Consider the following 19,842-nt stretch of genomic DNA (forward strand, 5'->3'; position numbering starts at 1 on the left):
AAGTATTTTTAAAAATTAGACAATATTTTCTGTTCAAGTTACATTATTATTTAGGAACTATTTTCCTTCCCTTGGCATATAATCATTGGCTATCCAACTACAGTACTTTTTATTAGTGTGACCTTTGTTCAACATTGCAGCCTTGCTTTAATTCTGTCATAGCTTTTCCTACTGCTCTCGCCTTATGTCCGTGCCCCGCACCATTGTTTGACTTCATCATCAAACCGCACTCTCTTTTAAGATCCTTCAGTATCTCTCAGGCACCATCTGGACAGGTGAAAGCTCTGTATCTTGTCCCCTACTAACAATTCCAGCCACCCCCTTACCTCTCACCTCACCCCCAGCTGTGGCGATCCATTGGGGGTTACTGGCCAGTTGTTTCCACCTGCAGTTCCTGGCCAGTGGTTGCTTTTCTGCTCTTGTGCTGTCTGTTGAAGTCCTTTCCATCCTTCAAAACTTATCTAAAGTTGCCTTAATTCTAAAGTGTTTCCTGGTATCTCACCTGAGCAGTAGCTAATAACTACTCCTCTGACATTCCCTGGCTCTCCTTCTTTTCCTCAGATGAAACCTGTCATGGCATATAACATTTTATTGAAGATATTCATTTCTGTATGTCTCCTCCACCAAATTTAAGGGCAAGGGAAAGTCTCTTTTTTATCTCTGTATCCTCATCCTCTATATCCCTGCCTGAAAAGATTATTCATGTGTAAATAAATATTGTTAAAGAGACCACCTTCTAGTTTAAGAGTTATTGATTTGTTAATAAATACATGTATTAAGGTAATTTGATATTAAAAGTTATGCTTCCAGGTTGCTATCTATAAAAAGAAGAATTTTATAATGCAGTACTTTTGCAAAATGTTGATTGAAGCTCATTGCTGGGTAGTAAAGTTGATTTAATGGTTTGCATCCATCATTTTTAAAAAATGAAATATAACGTAATAGAATAGAAAATATCAGGGTAAGTACTGTTTTAGAAAATATCTTTTTTTTCATACACACATGCACACACACACATACACACATAAATATACATTCACATGATGTAAACTTTCTTTCCTTGGTCAATAAATTTAAAATACTCCTAATATATTTTGAACTTGTACCTTTTTTTTTTTTTATGTAGTGACGTGTATTCATTGCCTTTTTGAAAAACTCCTAGGTAACACCTTAGGTCGAATGTTCAGAAGTCATTTAACTATCGGTAGTAACTTTACTCTTTTGCTATACCAAAACAGCATTATATACTTATCAAATATTGCCATATTACTTTTGAATAAGCAAACACTTGGGGTTACTTTAAAATAATCCTAGCAAAAAGAAAATTTTCTACCTTTTTTTAAAGGCGTGGCTAAAAACTAAACAATTTTATATTGATTGTTAGCTTTAAAATTTATAATGATGATATTGATCCATTAGGTTGATGCACATTTGCCTAATGACTTAACTGTTGTAGACATCAAGAACAACAAAATAAGCTGAAACATAAAAAAAAAAAAAAATAAGACAACTCAAAGTATCACTGAGGATGGGATGTTTCGGCTGAGCCTGCCGTTGTCAGTCGGAGGGTACTGGGCAGAGACATCTGAGACCTAAAACTGCTCTAAGTGTTTATGAAAATATGTAATTTCTCCAAATGATCTTTGGTGAAAACTCTAGTTAACATAACAGGCTGTCAGCCCATGTGTTTTCACATTGTATTACTCTCCTCGATGAATCTTCAATTATTTAACAAACTAATAAGTCCTATGTTTTTAATTATTTTACACATATTTTCTAACTTTACTTTAATGCTAACAATATCTATTATGTATAGAATGTGTGTGTTATGAACATCTGGAAGTGGGTTAACTGTCACGCAACAGTTTTACATCTGCTTGCTTTGTAACTTTGCCATAGCTACCCGCGTTACCCTATGGGTATGAGTTCAAATCCTTTTCATGCATTTTTATTCTGTTGTGCATCTGGTGAAGGCAATGAAGCATGACTTGTAATTGGAAAATTCATGCTAACAAATGTTAATTGCTATTTCTACCAAAAGTAAAGCAGGATTTATGCAGCGTTTAATGATCTTTTACATATAGAGCTGCCTACATTTATTATATTGAGGGCATGCTGCTAATTATTATTTTTTAATGTTTCCAAATGAGCTGTGCTAATTCCATCCCATAGCATGAGATGATTTTTATATTATTTCTGGTATTTCTCAGAAGATAAAGGTAGTTTTGTATTGTACTGTTTCCAGTGACCAGTAACATTCTCTGGGGGAAAGAAAAAGAAAAAAAGAAAAAAGTGTTTAGAAGAACCATTTAGCGGACATTATATGGCAATCAATTTGCTTTTGAGAGCAGAGCCTAGACAAACTATTTGTATATGTTTTGCATTTCTTTGTTAAAAAAAAAAAGAGAAAAGATAAAAATAAACAATATATAAGGTAAAAAAATACCCTTTTTTTTAAATTCAAGGGGATGAAGTTCTAGAATGGAATGGTAAACCCCTGCCGGGAGCTACAAATGAAGAAGTTTACAACATTATTTTAGAATCAAAATCAGAACCTCAAGTTGAAATTATTGTTTCAAGGCCTATTGGGTAAGGCTAAAAAAACTTACTTCTTAAGTTTAGTAAATTACATGTATTAGCAGGGTTTTAAAAAGAAGTTTATACATTCAAACAGTACATGTTAATATGGATAGTTTTTTCTTCAAATATGGGCATACATTTTAGATTTTTAAAATCTCTTAATTTTTAAACATAAATACTGAATTTTTTTCACTACGTTTTAGAAGCCCCACAGATTAACAATTGTAGTATCAAAAAATATTGCTGCATTTTTTAGAAGTGAACTATAAAGGAAAAACATTTTCTTTCAGTAGTAAAACTATTTATTTTTAGTAATTCTAAATTATTGTAGTTTTTCCTTTGAGGGAGTCACTAACACATTCACCTTATTGTGATATTTAAAATAGTAATGATTTCATATGTCTACATGAACTTTTTATTATTCTGCTAAGAAAGGAATATTTTTTCTGTATCTTAACCCATGGGTAGTTCCAAATTTTATCTAAAATCCGGCAAGTGTGAAATACTTTAACATTTTATTTGGCCGTAGTAATTGGTATGATGTTTTTAAAACTTCAATTTTCAGCATAGTTTAATTATCTGCAGCTAATGGGATATTTTCTCTATCTGTATATGGAGGTCCCAGGTTTCTCCTAACAAACCCGAAGTCCAGACGTTCATTTCTCCTGTCTAATTTTTTGGAAGGCATTTTGAACTATCTCGTTATGGTTGGCTTATTATTTGAATATATTTTTGGAAATATTCCCTTTTTCTGTATTCCCTAAAATATTATGGAGCCATAATTCAAGACTTTTTAAGTTGTAAAGTAGTAACCTTAAATTTTTGTTTTTCTCATGAATATATGTCAGTGCAAAACATATGAGAAAATATAATTATCCTAATTCTTAAACAACTGAAACTGTATGTTTATATATTCCAAAGAATAACATGTATATATACACACATAAACTCTAAAATCAAGGAAATCCTATAATCGATTTAAGTGGTGATTATTAAGAGTAAACGTCAAAGACATTTGCAGAAGTATTGTACATTTCCATGCAGATTTTTTTAAAATAGTGACTATTTTTAAAAATAATAATTTATGCTAGTTTTATATAACATGTCTTCTAATGCTGAGGTAAATATGAGGCTGGAAAAGAGGTAAGTAAATTGGAAAATGAATCAAAAGTATAAAAAACAAAATTTAAAATCTTTGTGCACATTGCCAAATACTTTCAAATATATAGAGGTTTTAAAAGTAATCAGATAAAATACTATTGATCAATGATGCCTTAAAAAAAGTAACAGACAATTAAAGTGGACTGGAATAACATTTTCTTTATTTTTACTTTTGTATGAACATAATTTAAAAAATATTATCTGCACAGCCAAACCCTAAATTTTTATGGATTATGGAATTCCCAGAATATGGAAATATAAAGATTACATTTAAGTAAAAATCAAACCTGGCATCAACTTCCAAGTTAGTAGAGAAATTATCAGAATCCTGGGAGAATAATCCTAGCTAGATTTAATAATTGTGCTTAATGTAGTTCTATCATTCATGTAAACAGAAAGCAGATATTTATTCATAGTTTAGTGGGATGGTGATTCCAAGAATCACTCCAAATGAGACGTCCATGCGCCTTGACCAGCCTGGTCTAAAAGACATCAGCCACCTTGAGATACTGTACATTTTTACTAACCTACCAAACATAGTATTCTTTGCCATATGTTTATACTTGTTATTAAAAACTGTTTTGCCACCCCATTTGTGAGCAGAATGAAGAAGGCTTGTGTAAATATCAAGTGGAAATTTATGCCTGAAAATATTACTGAAGCAATTAACATTAAATACTTTTTAATTCAAAATCACTTTAACAAGTTTTTTTTTTTTTTTTCCTCCAATTCTTCTTTCACAGACACATAAGATTCAAAGCTTGTTTCTGGCTTTAGAGTTCCAAATTTAATTTTCGTAATTGACTTTGAGGCTGATTTTCAAAGAACTTGTACTGTCTAAAAAATTATAGTTTCTAGGTTTTTAAGAATGCACTTTTATTTGCCTTGACGAATTTAAGAGTAGGTAGCAGAAGATTACATTCATGTAAACAGAAAGCAGATATTTATTCATAGTTTAGTGGGATGGTGATTCCAAGAATCACTCCAAATGAGACGTCCATGCGCCTTGACCAGCCTGGTCTAAAAGACATCAGCCACCTTGAGATACTGTACATTTTTACTTGTGTCTTAGGTATTGAAAATTAGTCTAATTATCACATAAAAGGTACATTTTGTACAAATTATTAGTTACACATAAACATGTAATAAAGTGTGTTCATAAAATGCACAACAGAGGATGAATTGTCATTTGTAAGAAGCATTAACTGTAGGTGGTTATGAGAATTACTTTGCCCCAAAAAGTGAAAATGAAGAGTCAGGAAAATAATCAAACAGAAAACTGCTTTTATTTCAATTCCCCCCAAAAGTGCAAAGAAAATCAAAGTGAAGTTAGTTCACAAGGTAAGTGGTTAGAAATTCTTAAATAATGTTCTAATAATTCTGCTGGTACTAGCTAACTCCAGTCTGCTTTAAATGTCATGTTAATACTTGAATATTGTTAATCTCCTTAAACTGATACTAATATGTTTTGGAAAATAGAGGTTAAACTAGTTCATTAACACAGTATAATTCCCACACCAAGCCGGTCCAGGGTTCTTAAGGCCACAGTGGATAATGGATGAAGCTGAGGTTATATTAAATATTTGTTCAGAGTAAATTGTGAGTGTGGCAGGGATGGGTGTTCTCACATCACTTTCTAATCATATAGTAAATGGTCATATATTAAGTTAACTTTGGCATAGATATTAATCTCTATATAGGGTTATATATGTGTATATGAATTATGTATCCACATATATAAAATATTTTGGCTTTTTTGTTGCAAGCTTGAACCATTTTTAATTTCCAAAGCAATTCATCCTTTTCATTTTATTAACTTTGCCCATGATATTCATCATATTATTTTATTATCAAGAGGTGTTTTCATCCCTTCATTCAGTAAACTCTTTCAGATGTGTTTGTAAAACATATTACTGATTTATAAAATATGTGTCATTTTGATTTTCTAGAATTGAAATAAAATATTACCTTTAACATTTTTTTATTTCCAAAACCTGCTGTTTTGGTAGTAAAAATATTGTGGTAATTTTAACCACAATATTAGTCTGATTGTTGTCATGTTAGTGTTTTGCTATTAAATATATAAAAACTTATTTTTACTGCAATTTTTTTTGTGTGGTGTTTGACATTCATGCACATTAGTAATTGCCTTAATAGTAACTCCAGTCCATTTCCACACCTGTAAAGACCCAAAAGGATTTTTCACACCACTGAAATAAAATGTGGCTGCTGTTGCCTTGGGCAGGGTGGTTTAGCTAATGGGATTTTCACCATACCCTGTTTCTTTTAGTGACATTCCACGGATTCCTGAGAGCTCCCATCCTCCACTGGAGTCCAGTGAGTATAGGATTTATCATTTTCCTTAGTTTCTTGATATAACTGAATTAGCTGGCAACCCAAAGAAGTTCTACTCTAAGATTTTTTCTTTCCACTTTCTGTGTATGTGTGTGGCTCTAAAAGTTGTCTTTGGCAATACCTTTTGCATCAGGACACACAGAATTAACCTAATATGCCAGTAATAATTCTCTTTGCTGTACATAAAAATGTGTTGCTATGCAGGATTCTTCTTTTGATTGGAGACTAACTCAGTCTCATGAGCAGTTTATTGAAGGAAATAGGCACATTAACATATTTTAATACAGCATAACCATACTAGATATGATTGTGGAAATGAGTGTGTGGAGTAGAGGTAATTTTCAGTGGAAATAAAGGGGTAAAGGAGCTGAGGCTAGATGGTTGAATTGTCTACGTGGGCATTAAAGGAACTCTAGTTGAAAGATGGTATGTGTAATAAAGTCTGGACAAGTCATGGGGTTTTTGAGGACAATGCATAAGTGACCCAAATATTTACTTTGCAGTGAATGGATGGGTGTTAAATTAATTATACTTGGGCTTGATAGTGTCATTATGTAGAAATACTTAATGACACGACTTATAGAAATATAAAATACAAGATGGTTTAAGGGGAAAACAAGTGATGGTTATACGAAGGTAGGAAATATATGGGTGGAATAAACAGGTAACCATAGATTAGATTAGAATATCAGATGCATGGCGTCATGGTCTACATACCTGCTAGAGATGAGCCCAGATTTGGTTTTGAGTTTCAAAGAGGAGTGAAACCATGATGCTATTAAAAAAAAAACTGCTGTAATATTAGAAACGTACTATTAGAAGCAACAGTGTCCTTGTACTGAGACCAAAGAAAAAAGTTATTCTAAGAATACTTCATAAAAGAGACAGTAACAAAGAATTTTATAGCACTCTTTACTATAGTTAGAAGTCTTCAGAACATGCAGAGAATGATGCCATGTGATTTAATTTAAACATGATCTGCATGTATGGAAAAAAAGCATGGATGACATAGTCCTGGGAAATGGTCCATAAATAGTGTTTGCTCAATGAGTTTTGAATGGGTGTGTGTTCAAGGTTATACTTGCTGGGGTAATAGTGTTCCACAGACAGCCACGCTGCTGACTGTGAACACTTGATCAGTGATTAGGAAGAGAAGTCTTTCATTTAAAAAGAGGAGGAAAAGAGCCTCACTGATGGGCTAAGTGGGAAGCCAGCCTCCTCCGCACACTAGTCACTAGACAGCATCCTCAGACAGCCACAAGATTGATCTGTGGACCAAACCTGAAAGAGATGCAGATCTTATTTTAAAACAGTGCTGCATCCTATCTAGGCTTAGACATCCCTCATAAATTTTATGTGCATGCATTTTAATTTTAGTATGGACAATTCAATAGATGATCCTAAGATAACTAATAAGATAAGTATCAACTTCTCATCACTAAGAACATGAAGACTTTAACTATATGTGAAGCCGTGAAAGAGCCTGCACTGGGCAATACCCTACAGAAGTGTAGAAAACCAGTACTTATACATTGTAGCAAATAAATACAGTATTTGATTATATCCTTTTAAAGTAGGCAGTTACCCAAAAAAGACAGGATGATAACTTTCGACAGCTATACCATTGAAAGGAGGTCCTGCACTCGTTGATGGTATTGAATTACGGTTTTATGCCAGTAACAGATACATTTAAAACTTCATGAGAAATATGTATTCTGCACATATACATTACAAGTATGTAATGAAAAAGTGCCTAATTTGTTTTTCTCATTTTAGGTTCCAGTTCCTTTGAATCTCAGAAGATGGAAAGGCCTTCCATTTCTGTTATTTCTCCAACAAGCCCAGGAGCTCTCAAAGATGCCCCACAAGTCTTACCAGGACAACTTTCCGTATGTGTTTTTTGTCCATGTTGGAAACCATTAGTATTAGCTCAGTGTTCTGAGTCTGTCTTTAAAATGTGTGGCTTTCTCGGAAGCCTGGAACATAATCAGAGTCACTTACCAGCATAATCTACTTTGTTAGTTTTTTGTACATTTATTGCATTATTCTGCTACTCATATATGTATTTGAAAATATTTATTATTGAGTGCCTACAGTGTGCCAGGTGCTCTAAACATTAAATGATAAACTATCACATAGGTAAATAAAATATCAATTTTTTGTGTGTGCTATACAAAAGTTTCTAAGGTAAGTTGTTAGACATAATAAAACTAAGAAAGTCATGGTCCATTTGCCTAGAAACCTTATGAGCCTGGATCTTGAGAAACTTATCTTTTAACTTTTTAAGACATTTGAGGAAACTCTTTTTTTGTTTGTTTGTCTTTTGTCTTCTTAGGGCCGCACCTGCAGCATATGGAGGTTCCCAGGTTAGGGGTCGAATTGGAGCTGCAGCTGCCAGCCTACACCACAGCCACAGCAACACAGGATCGCAGGATCTGAGCAACATTTGTGACCTACACCACAGCTCACAGCAACGCCGCCAGATCCTTAACCCACTGATCAAGGCTGGGGATGGAACTTGTGTCATTATGTATACTAGTCGGGTTCGTTAACCACTAAGCCACAACAGGAACTCCCTGATGAAACTCTTCATTGCTGATATTAGCATGACAAAATACAATTTTCCTCACTCTTGCTTTCTATGTGATCTGGGAAAAGCTGGAGTAAAGAAACCGGGACCAATTATTAGGAAAAGCCACATTTATGTAGATTATGGTAGAATACAGGACATTTGTATTACCCACAGAAGGAAAATCTTGATTGAAATTATTCTATAAATAGTTGATCTGTTGCTGCTTTTATCACATGTTTTTGATGCTCTGCTCTTAGTTTTAATTAAACAAAGAAGATAACTGTAAGCTTGCTGTTATTTTTAAAACCTTTCCTGGTTTTTGCTTCTATTTTTAGTAGGTTGAATATCTTTGTGAGGTCCCTGTGCTGTTTTATCTGCCCTGCCAGCTTTTTTAATTTCAGTGTGTGTGGGAACCTCTCATTGCATTCCACCTAAATTTTAAGAGGAATAAAATTCGTTTTGGTTTTATGGAAAGCACACCTCTTATACTGATGGGGAGCAGAGATATGGACTGAAACAAATCCGTGTTTACATTCTTAATCCGTCCCTTACTACTCCCATGTTACATTAGCTTGTTATTATAAGGACTCTTTAAAGTATTCCAGTATTTACCTATTAAACGATTCATGCTTATAGTTCTTACTAACCTTAAGCCCATAGCTAAATTCTAAATTAAAAATGTATATATAGGGAGTTCCCGTCGTGGCACAGTGGTTGACGAATCCAACCAGGAACCGTGAAGTTGCGGGTTGGATCCCTGGCCTTGCTCAGTGGGTTGCGGATCTGGCATTGCCGTGGGCTGTGGTGTAGGTTGCAGATGCGGCCCGGATCCCGCGTTGCTGTGGCTCTGGTGTAGGCCGGTGGCTACAGCTCTGATTCGACCCCTAGCCTGGGAACCTCCACAGGCCACGGGAACGGCCCAAGAAATGGCAAAAAGACCAAAAAAAAAAAAAAAAAGTATATATAAAGTTAACATGGTCGACTGCACAAATACTGCATTGACTGCGTTAGGAATTTGACAGTAATATTTCAATGTGCTCTTTTCCTGTTTTCTTTCAATCAAATTATCATGAATCTTGGTAGAAATATCACTGAGACTTTTGGTTTAAATGCATCAGTTACATATTGTACCTTTGTTCCCTTCTCCTTCTCTCATGAAAATTAACTGTAGTAGGTTAACTGTAAAAATTAAATGAGGAGTTCCTCTTGTGGCTCAGCAGAAACAAATTTAGCTAGCATCATGAGGAGCAGTTTCAATTCCTAGCTTTGCTCAGTGGGTTAAGGATCTGGCATTGCTGTGACTGTGGTGTAGGCTGGCAGCTACAGCTCCAATTTGACTCCTAGCCTGGGAAACTACATATGCTGCGGGTGTGCCCCTGAAAAGACAAAAAAAAAAAAAAAAAAAAATTAAATGAGGGAGAATACTAAAAATCAGCAGTAGATTATGTATAGGAGGCCTTCAGTAAATGTGTTTCTCTCCTTGTATCTGTTGTTCCTAACCTCAGGTATTCTATTTCAGCTACAGGTGGTGCTACGAAATGCACTTAGCCATGCCAGAATCATTAAGATACTCAGAACCACCAATCACTTGCATTTAGCATATAAAACCAAGGATAATTGTTTCCATATCCCCTTCTTTCCTTTTCTTGTTAATAAAAATTATATTCATTTTATTTCATCACATAATATAAGAGAGTATAAGTCAACAATGCAAGCCTGCCCATTGTAAGTCACGTTTAAAATGTATGAAAAGTCAAGTTCTAAGTGGTGACCCTTTCAAGTTGGTATTCTTTGCAGAAATAATATCTATAATTCAATTGTATTGCAATTTGAAATTTCCATCTTCAAAAATAATTTTAGTGTTTTTTGTAAAATTGTAATACCTCATGATTTTTACAGTAAGACTTTCTCTGTTGCTCCTAGGTGAAACTGTGGTATGATAAAGTGGGACACCAGCTGATTGTAAATGTTCTGCAAGCCACAGATCTGCCCCCTAGAGTAGATGGGCGTCCCAGGAATCCCTATGTAAAAATGTATTTTCTTCCTGATAGAAGGTAGGCAATAATTTCAGAAAAAATATGCAAAAAATCTTTTAATAGACAAAGTAGAGTTTCCTCTCCTGGCATGTCATTTCATTTATGTTTTAAAGCTTTATTGAGGTATAATAGATATTATGTAAATGAATTTGGACATGTGCATACACCTGTGATATAGTTTAAAATATAATAGATGATTTTCTGTGATGGAACATACTATATTATCCTTTAAAAATTCCCTCAAGTCTTGCATTTCTTTAAAGTAATCTGCCAATTTAATTTTTTTTATTACCTTGTTTACACCTCTGTCTTGGATAGCTACATCATTTAGAATGTACCTCTGCGTATGAGTGTCTATGATCATTACTACTGTTTACGTTGTAGTTAAAACCAAACCCTTATTAAACTTGACAACCTTTTCAGACTTGGGGATTAAAAGTTATGAATTAAAAAATGATAAAAACCCCAAGCACAGTATTACATGAAACTACAGTAGGTGGCAGCAAATACTCGCTTTTGCTTTTTCATTTACAAAACATGCTTATTTTTCAGTGATAAAAGTAAAAGGAGAACCAAAACAGTAAAGAAAGTACTAGAGCCGAAATGGAATCAAACTTTTGTCTATTCACACGTACATCGTAGAGATTTTAGAGAACGCATGCTAGAAATAACTGTGTGGGACCAGCCCAGAGTGCAAGAAGAAGAGAGTGAATTCCTTGGAGAGGTGATGTATATTGTACGGATCCGAGTTAGAAGCTTCATGCAGCTTCTGTGATGTGTATGAGTTATGACTGCCCTTATGTTGTGGGAAAGGTGCCTGATCTAACCTGAGAACTGCCCTTTCAGATCCTCATAGAGTTGGAGACAGCACTTTTAGATGATGAGCCACACTGGTATAAACTTCAGACCCACGATGAATCTTCACTACCTCTGCCTCAGCCATCACCTTTCATGCCAAGGCGACATATCCATGGAGAAACCTCCAGCAAGAAACTACAAAGTAGGTGATAGGTCTTTTTAGTTCCCAGGAGTAATTGTGTTGTTATGATTGAATTAGACATTAACATTCATGATGTTTTTTCAAATGTTCATTAGAGATCAAAATATTGAAAAATGATTCATCTGTGTAAAGAAACTGGGCAAAATCATTTCCTCCGTTTTCCCAGTGAAAATAGTATGTGATGTAGTGGAGTAATTCCAGATCTGAAAGTTTAAAAACTCTGAATTATAATTTGTTGCCCAATACTGACTGAATTGTTCATTGGTTGAATGATGGGGTAATTTCTGTCTTTATTGATGGGTTGCTAAATATAATGTCTTAATAACCATACAATTCCTGGATATTTTTAGTATTAATAGTCATAGGTAATATTTTTCAAAATATTATAAGGTTTGTTTGCTGTTATTCATCTGGTGATTGGGAAAACGGTATTCTTTCTACACTTATTATTTGATTTTTAAGTTATGTCTAAATCTCTTATTGAACAAATGAAACTTAGAAGCCTCATTTTGGAAATCTGGAAGCAATATGTTTTCTCATATAATTAAATATTTCATGTTAGTGCTTCTCTGATCAGTCATTTCCACAAAATTAATGTTTAATGCAGTATAATGGCTAATTTTAAAGGCTAAACATAAATATTTTATAAAGAGCCCTGATACCCTTTCAATAATACGCGTTCAGTGGCATTCCAGCCAAGAAAGGTCTCCTTAAACCTTTCGTTTCCACTCAGCCCCGTCCTCCCTAAACTGCAGAGGAGAGCACTTAGTTGGATAGAAAACAGTATATAGACTTTACTGTAGACTTGAGAGTCATACCATAATTAAAGAATAATTTGAAAAGTTGAAATGTCATTCTTTGAAATCCACTTCCTTCTATATCTCTTAAGTGCTTATAAGGATACTAAGAAATGTTATCCTTGGGGAACAAGCATTTCTTTAAAGACCAGATCTGAATTAACTTTGTATTATGTAGATGTATAACTGAATCACTCTGCTGTATACATGAAACATTGTAAATCAACTCTACTTTAATAAACACAAAAGTATTTAGTAATAATGTAATTAGCTTAAAAAAAGTTTAACCATATGCTCCAATGCGTCCTGAACCGAGCAGACATGGAGGAATCTGTTTGCCTTCCTGTTGTGCAGGGTCCCAGCGAATCAGTGATAGTGACATCTCAGATTATGAGGTTGATGATGGGATTGGAGTAGTTCCTCCAGGTGCGTGGGGAGCGGAGCATGGCCCTGCTTCACTGTGCTTCTGCGCTTGCTTTCCTGCCAGCTTTCAGACTTCCTCGGGTCCTACCCTGGAGATTTCTAGCACAGAGAAGTCTGTATTACATTATTCCATGGTGACTTGTGTTCCAAATTATCCGGAAAGTTTAAAATGGACCAGTAACTACCTATTAACATCCCCACTTTATTTTGTCAGGTTCTCCCTTAGGAGCATGGCCAGCAAGGTTAAATTCATCATTTCACTGTGCTCTGAGCTTAAGTGAAAACATCTTTTTGAAAGGCTACGGTTAATTTTTTAAAATAAAAATTCCCATTCTCCTATTTTTCCTATTGTATGTCTATGATTTTCCTCTCTCTGTTTCTGAAAAGAATGTAGGCTTCCATGGAATATACTGAGAAAAGTGCATGGCAGGGTTTAAATTGCATGTGGCATGGCTTAACTTTTAATGCTTTTGTGATGTGCTCACCACTGGTTATACTTAGGATGTGTATGTACATTTTAAAATAAGGAAATGCTTTAGAAAGGTTCAACATTCATTTTAAGTTACTATCTTTTGGTCATTGTACAGATGAGTAAAATCTGTGTGACATTGTGCAGTTCAAATCTTTATTTCTCATCTGACACTGGTCAGAAAGTGAGTAAAACCAAATAGTAAAGGCTTATTTTTTTGGCACTAAACCTGAACCTTTTATTTACTAATGAAAAATAAGAAAATATCCATATAAGAAGACATTAAATAAAAAATCCTGGTATATAGAAATGAGTTATTAAAGACATTTCTTTAGGACGATTTTGACATATGTCCCCTTAATTTACATAATTTCTCAGGTGGGGATGCATTTAATTTGAGGGCAGTGATTTTGGTAAAGTCAATAGACAGATCCCACACTGGTAACTGAAGTCACAATTTAGAGAGCTACAACTCCATTAAAAGTAGATAAAATTATGGAGCGTTCCCTAAAATTAGGTTATATTTGCTCCCTGTAATTCAGAGAAAATATAGTATTTGATCACTGTACAAAAGTAGCAGATAGACCTAAAAACAATAAATTTGGTTCTGCATATATATGTGTACTTAGCTATTGCTCTGTGATATCAGACTGTGAGAGTTTTAAGTAAGTTTTAAATAATAGTGGACAATTGTGGACAACATTTCATACTTTGCTTTCTGATTTTGTTGATTTCTAAAAGGATGATAACAGTTGGACACACTCTACACAGAAACTTTCACGGGGAGTTTCATAGAATATTGGATTTTTTTTAATGAAATCAAGAGGTGGAAAGTAGTTGTACGTGGTATCCACTGGCATATTGAAATAGGGTTCAGAGAATTCCTCATAGAAGAGTCATCAAACCTTGCTAAAATAATCTTGGCTGTTAATTCACCTTAATGTTGTCATTTCTACCTCACCTAAATAGAATTTACCTTCATGGATGGTTCTCATGTTTCATTCCCCTAAAATTTCACATTCTTATGATGAGGCAATATAGTGAATGAATGAATGGCTAATTCAATAAATACTTGAGAAGTCACATTGATAACAGCGAAAATGTAAGTAATAGGACTGACTCCAGGTGGTATTAGTGCTTGGCCACCACCAAAGAACACTGAATTCTACAATATTCTAGAAAAAATATTTTTGTGTATGGATTAGCATTCTTTATTTTATAGCGTTTTCAAGCAAGAGTTTTTGAAATCATGATTCATCTAGTTATAAGCCCCTTGGGTTTCTCTGTGAATGAACTTCTCCCCTCCCCATCCTTCAGAAGTGAACCCTCAGTCTCTATGGGCTGTAGCTGTGACTAAACCTTGAAGTATCGCCACAGGAAAGACAGGGAGCTCATCCTCCCTCCTCCCTGCTGGTCCCAGGGAAACATCTTGGGACATCCAGAATCTAGAATTCTGGAATTATCTAGAACATAGATAATTCATGATATGTCTTATATCATGGTGTCTGCAAACACACAATCCCTTTTATCATATAGAAGCAGTGTCTAAATGGTCAGTTCAAATAATACCCATTTTCATTTAGTATTTAAAATATAATGAGGCAAGTTTTTAGTAGAATATAGCTAATAAGTTACATAAGCCACTAAGTAATATTTTATGTTCCAGAGATTTCTTTGTAAATTAATAAAGCAGATAATGGAATTGACTTATGTTTTAAGAGTCCTCTTCATGGATCCAAAATGGATATATGGTAGCTTCTGAAAGATACATGTGTGTGGCACATAGAGTATATAGCAAGTCACACAGTAATGTACAACACACTTAAAATAAAGAGGAAAGATAGTAAAATAAAAGCAAGAAGCTAAAATAAAGCGAGGGGATAAGTTAACAAGCAAGTGCATTGATATATTACCATGTACTCATAGAGACTGATTACAGATTTGCTTCTCCAGTTCCTAGTGACCAATATGGAGAGAACTCTGCTCACATGTGGCTGCCAGTTCTGCCTCTGCCTAGTGCACTCAGTGAAGCTTCTGGCTGTATGTTTCCTGAAGAAGCTGGAAAGTTTCATTTAGCTATTCTACCACAGCTGAACCCTGAATGTTCTAATATGCTGGCTTGTCTAGATTTACAGGGTTCTATGTTCTTGTTTGATGTATTACCATCTTTAAGCAGTTTGGACCTCCAGAAATACATTTTATTACTTTTATAGTTATCATAGCCTTATTGTTATTTAAAATAAATAATTTTAGCTGCTTAAGAAAATGAAATAACTACATACAAAATGCCCTCGTCTAAGGTAAGGATTCTGGCAACTTCAACTTGCAGACCATTACTGCAAATTCAGAAAATGGGCGGGAAAAAAAAAACAAACCAAAAAACCTCTAACTTTGAGCCAAATGAAACATCAAAATGAGCATAAGATAGTAGTTCCATTTTACCTTTTTCTGAAGGCAGAGTGAATGTTGTCAACAATAAGTTAAACATAATATGAAAAAAATTTGTGAAAAGCAAAGAACTAAAAATGAATCTTAGGATAAGAGAAAAAAGGTATTAATTTATATGTGACTACATAAGAAACTAAGAAAAAATTACTTATACCCTTTTAAACATCAAGATGCCTAAATTTTCTAAGTTACAATGATTGTTTCCAAATCTAAAAGTTCCATTTATGTATCCTGAATAGTCATTGAAATCTTAAAATGCTGCTCCCAATTCAATATTGAACTTCTATAACTATTATATAATTCATACTGAATGTTTTCAGATGATACCAACTGGTAAGTTAAAATGTTTGAGTAATTCAGACTTCGGATTAATTCTCTTTAAAAACAGTCACTGTTTTTTATAATGAGCCGTGAAATAAATTCACCACATGTAAATTTAATTGGTCTCTTTCTATATTTAATATTACAGTTTATACATCTGAACAAGGAAACTTCCTACATGAAATTCAAAATAATACCTGACTTGCTATTATTTTGTCATAAAATGAAAGTATATGAAATTTAAAATTATTTTAAATTGTTTAAATTTGTTTAAATCACAATAAAAGTGCTGGGGAATTTTAGTCTGACTTTGATGATGTTAACATGGCAGATTTTAAAAATAACGTGGGAGTTATCAAGTAAATAAATGAACAACAGTTAAAGCTGCCCAATTAAATTTAATATTTTCATGGTTTGTGTACATTTTATGTAGTCGTAAATAAAATTATTTTTCCTTTGGCCACAGAACTTATTTTCCTTCTAATAATAGCAATAGTGACCCTTGTGGAAAAAAAAATTTAATTAAACTGTTACTGTGCTGTTTTATTGTAACTACATCGGAGGCCATAGAAACCTTTTTTACTTTAAGGGAGAATGGCTTAGAATTTATTTCTAATTTTAATTACATTAAGTGTATTACTTTGATTGTGTTAGGTTACTAACACATTTGTGGAATAGTTTCAGATGTCTGGGTAGGTTTGATAATTGTTTCTTTGGGAGGGTTAATTTGCGCTGCATCATTGTCACGATCAGCTCCACTCGTACCCTATTTTAATTTGAAAATTGCAGCATTATTTGTGATTCACAAAATTTACCATCAGTATTTGTACTAGTGAAGACCTACTACTCTTTTTTCTTCATTAAAATTGGTATGATATCATTTTTGTTTTCTTATTAGTGAAGCCATCTGAAATCCAACTAAAATAATTTATCCTTTAGAAGAAAAATTCAAATAACATTTAAAGAGATACCAAATTTCTAAGCATTGACTTGCATATTAATAATAGTTTACTGTCAAGTGCTTGATATGTGTTGCTGAAAATTCACTAACTCATTCATTCTTTAAATTAAAATAGTATCCCAACCCATCCTGATGTCTGAGGCATTACTCAATATTTTCATATTCAGTATTGCCATGGTACCTCTGAGCCAAACTGTACCCTGCTCTCCTGCATGTATATGTTACACTCTGTGTACGTATACTTACTAGTTTTGAAGATAAGCCTGGTAATACTGGTTGCATGGCATTTATCTTCATAGGTCAATGGCTGCTTTCTGTAGAATTCGATATCTCCACATTAACGTTGACATTATAGAAGAATACTGACTAATTCTTTGTGTGTACTCTTGCCAGTAGGCTATAGGTCTAGTGCTAGAGAAGGCAAACCTACAACATTAACTGTGCCAGAGCAGCAGAGAACAACTCATCACCGCTCACGGTCTGTGTCTCCTCATCGCGGCGATGATCAGGGAAGGCCGCGTTCACGTTTACCAAATGTGCCATTACAGAGGTAGGCTCTGATAAGGGCTTAGCATCCCTGATGGTACTTTTTTAAAATTAAAATACAGTGCAAACTGGCACGAGACTCTAACTGAAATGAAATAATGGTTTGGTCAATAAAGTTGTATTTTTCAGAATCCTTTGGAGGCAAAATGCTTTTCTTTTTTAATTTATTACCCAACCTATGCCATATTCTGTTCTCCAATCTCTGGAGATTTCCCAGGGAGTGGGGGAAGTTTATGTCAAAAGCACGATTTGTGAATAACTGTCTTGTGTTCTGTTTGCTAGGTTTTTGTTTTTGTTTTTGTTTTCTCCTATTGGGAGAAACTGTATGGTAATGAATGAGCCTGCAGAGAAGTGGCCGAGAAGATAAGGTTGAGGCAGAATGTATTTTTAAGAAAGTTGGGATTGTCTCTTTGACACACTGAAAGTTTGGAAAAGCACACAAAGCCTAAGAAATGCTGTGTTGTTTCATCTTAACCTGAAATATACTTCTGAAATTTTAATTAAGTATGCAGATGAAAACTGCAGTCCTTTTTTTGCTAGCAGTAAGAAAGGAGGTTGAATAAATGCACCACAGGCAAAGCAACTGTAGAGAATACTTTTAAAACAGGTGTTTGGAAAAATAAATAGATAAATAGAACAGGTGTTCAATGATGATGCCAGGACTTGTCAAACCTTGTCAGTTGTTTGCCAGTTACTGTCAATTCTTTCCTGTTAGTCTGTCAGCCCCTTTGGGGAAGATGATACATATTGATACATGTGAATTTTTGTAATCACTTTTAGGAGTTTAGATGAAATTCATCCAACAAGAAGGTCACGTTCTCCAACCAGACACCATGATGCCTCCCGAAGTCCAGTTGACCACAGATCCAGAGATGTGGATAGTCAGTATTTATCAGAACAAGACAGGTATTTGTTCAAATTGTGATCGCAACATTATATGTTTTATTTGCTCAGTTTTCATATATGGGAGATACTGTGGCATAGTACATAACAGAATAAAAGTATCTCATCATTCAAAATTGAACTTCTCTCAAGGAATGACTGTTAAGATAGTCTAGAAGAAATGCGACTCTAGGGAATGATTGACTGATATTACATTGTCATAATAAATGTGCATTTTTTTTACAAAATCAAAATTTATGTTTAGTTGGTTTTAAACATACAGTTTGTTGTTGACTTAGAAGCTTTTGCCTAATTATAGAAGCAAGCCCACATAAGCAGTTTTCAAATATTTTATTTTTTGTGGATTGCAGTCTTTGGGATATGATTTATATAATTATAAAATTATGCTTTTTATGTAATAAAAAGCTTTTGAATACGAGTCATCTGAAACTCAGGTCACAGAGCTTCTGTGAGAACTTCAGTAATAATGGTTTTTAGTATACCTACTTTTCATAAAATGTATTGACTTAAAATGTCTATAAAGTACAAAATATTGAAATGGATTCTCTCTTGTCTGGATGTGTACTTAGGTTTAGTTCTTCATTTATTTATGACCAAGGTACTTCCTGGACACAGTTACTAAACATCTGCCTTGTGACGCTGTTGTTCTGCGTGCCTGCAGGCTTTCTCAGACCAACCCCATTCCTTTGTGATATGCCTGACCACAAGCACAGACCCGATTTAGGTTCTTAGAACACCCACCTGGTTGAATAGTCTCTTCTGGCTTTTTAGAATTGGAGAAACATTCAGGGAGGGCTAGGGAAATGATGGTGGTACTCAGTGAGTGATTGATATTTGTTGTGTAGTCAAGGACCCAGTACTTAAGTAGAACCTCTTACCTTCCTAATTGTCACCTTACTAAGGGGAGAGGTACCATGACTTTCGAGAGATGGAGTCATGGTGTTACCAGAACAGAGAACTAGTCTGAGGAAGAGGATTCCACGCCTCTCAGGTTGAGTGCATTGAGGCAAGAGGGCTCCTTTGTCAGCATTCATTGGGGTCACCATGAATTTAGGTGAGGAGGGGAAAAGAAAAAGACTTCTTGACCAGGGCATTCAATAGAGTGAAATTAATTTGAGTGTAGAAAAAGTATCAGTTTTAAGATAAAACATTTCTAATCAAGTATGTTCTTAGCTGGTAAAAGAGAAGATAATGTTATATTGCATTTTTAGTGATTATAAAAGCCATGAAAATTGTCATACTTTGAATTGCTAACAAGAAATAAAAATTG

General features: G+C 34.3%; 1 protein-coding gene across 50 annotated transcripts in view; it reads left to right on the top strand.

The window, feature by feature from the left end:
* Nucleotides 1-19,842, top strand: part of RIMS1 (regulating synaptic membrane exocytosis 1) — a 462,151-nt gene that overhangs the window by 296,357 nt on the left and 145,952 nt on the right. For 33 of the 50 annotated variants that reach the window (XM_084959111.1, XM_021072879.2, XM_021072912.2 and 30 more), the window contains 9 exons: nucleotides 2,466-2,589; nucleotides 6,032-6,078; nucleotides 7,873-7,985; nucleotides 10,592-10,722; nucleotides 11,257-11,428; nucleotides 11,551-11,704; nucleotides 12,856-12,927; nucleotides 17,517-17,673; nucleotides 18,450-18,575. In XM_084959111.1, coding sequence (XP_084815237.1) covers nucleotides 2,466-2,589; nucleotides 6,032-6,078; nucleotides 7,873-7,985; nucleotides 10,592-10,722; nucleotides 11,257-11,428; nucleotides 11,551-11,704; nucleotides 12,856-12,927; nucleotides 17,517-17,673; nucleotides 18,450-18,575 — 1,096 coding nt within the window. The remainder of the gene's footprint in view (nucleotides 1-2,465; nucleotides 2,590-6,031; nucleotides 6,079-7,872; nucleotides 7,986-10,591; nucleotides 10,723-11,256; nucleotides 11,429-11,550; nucleotides 11,705-12,855; nucleotides 12,928-17,516; nucleotides 17,674-18,449; nucleotides 18,576-19,842) is intronic. The other 17 variants (XM_021072899.2, XM_084958965.1, XM_084958938.1 and 14 more) reach the window with 2 other exon arrangements.

Source organism: Sus scrofa, chromosome 1 (assembly GCF_054392235.1).
Source record: "Sus scrofa isolate SSC_HxYL_T2T_F1_AM1 chromosome 1, Sscrofa_HxYL_maternal_Yorkshire_Landrace_v2.0, whole genome shotgun sequence".
Taxonomy (NCBI): Eukaryota; Metazoa; Chordata; class Mammalia; order Artiodactyla; family Suidae; genus Sus; species Sus scrofa.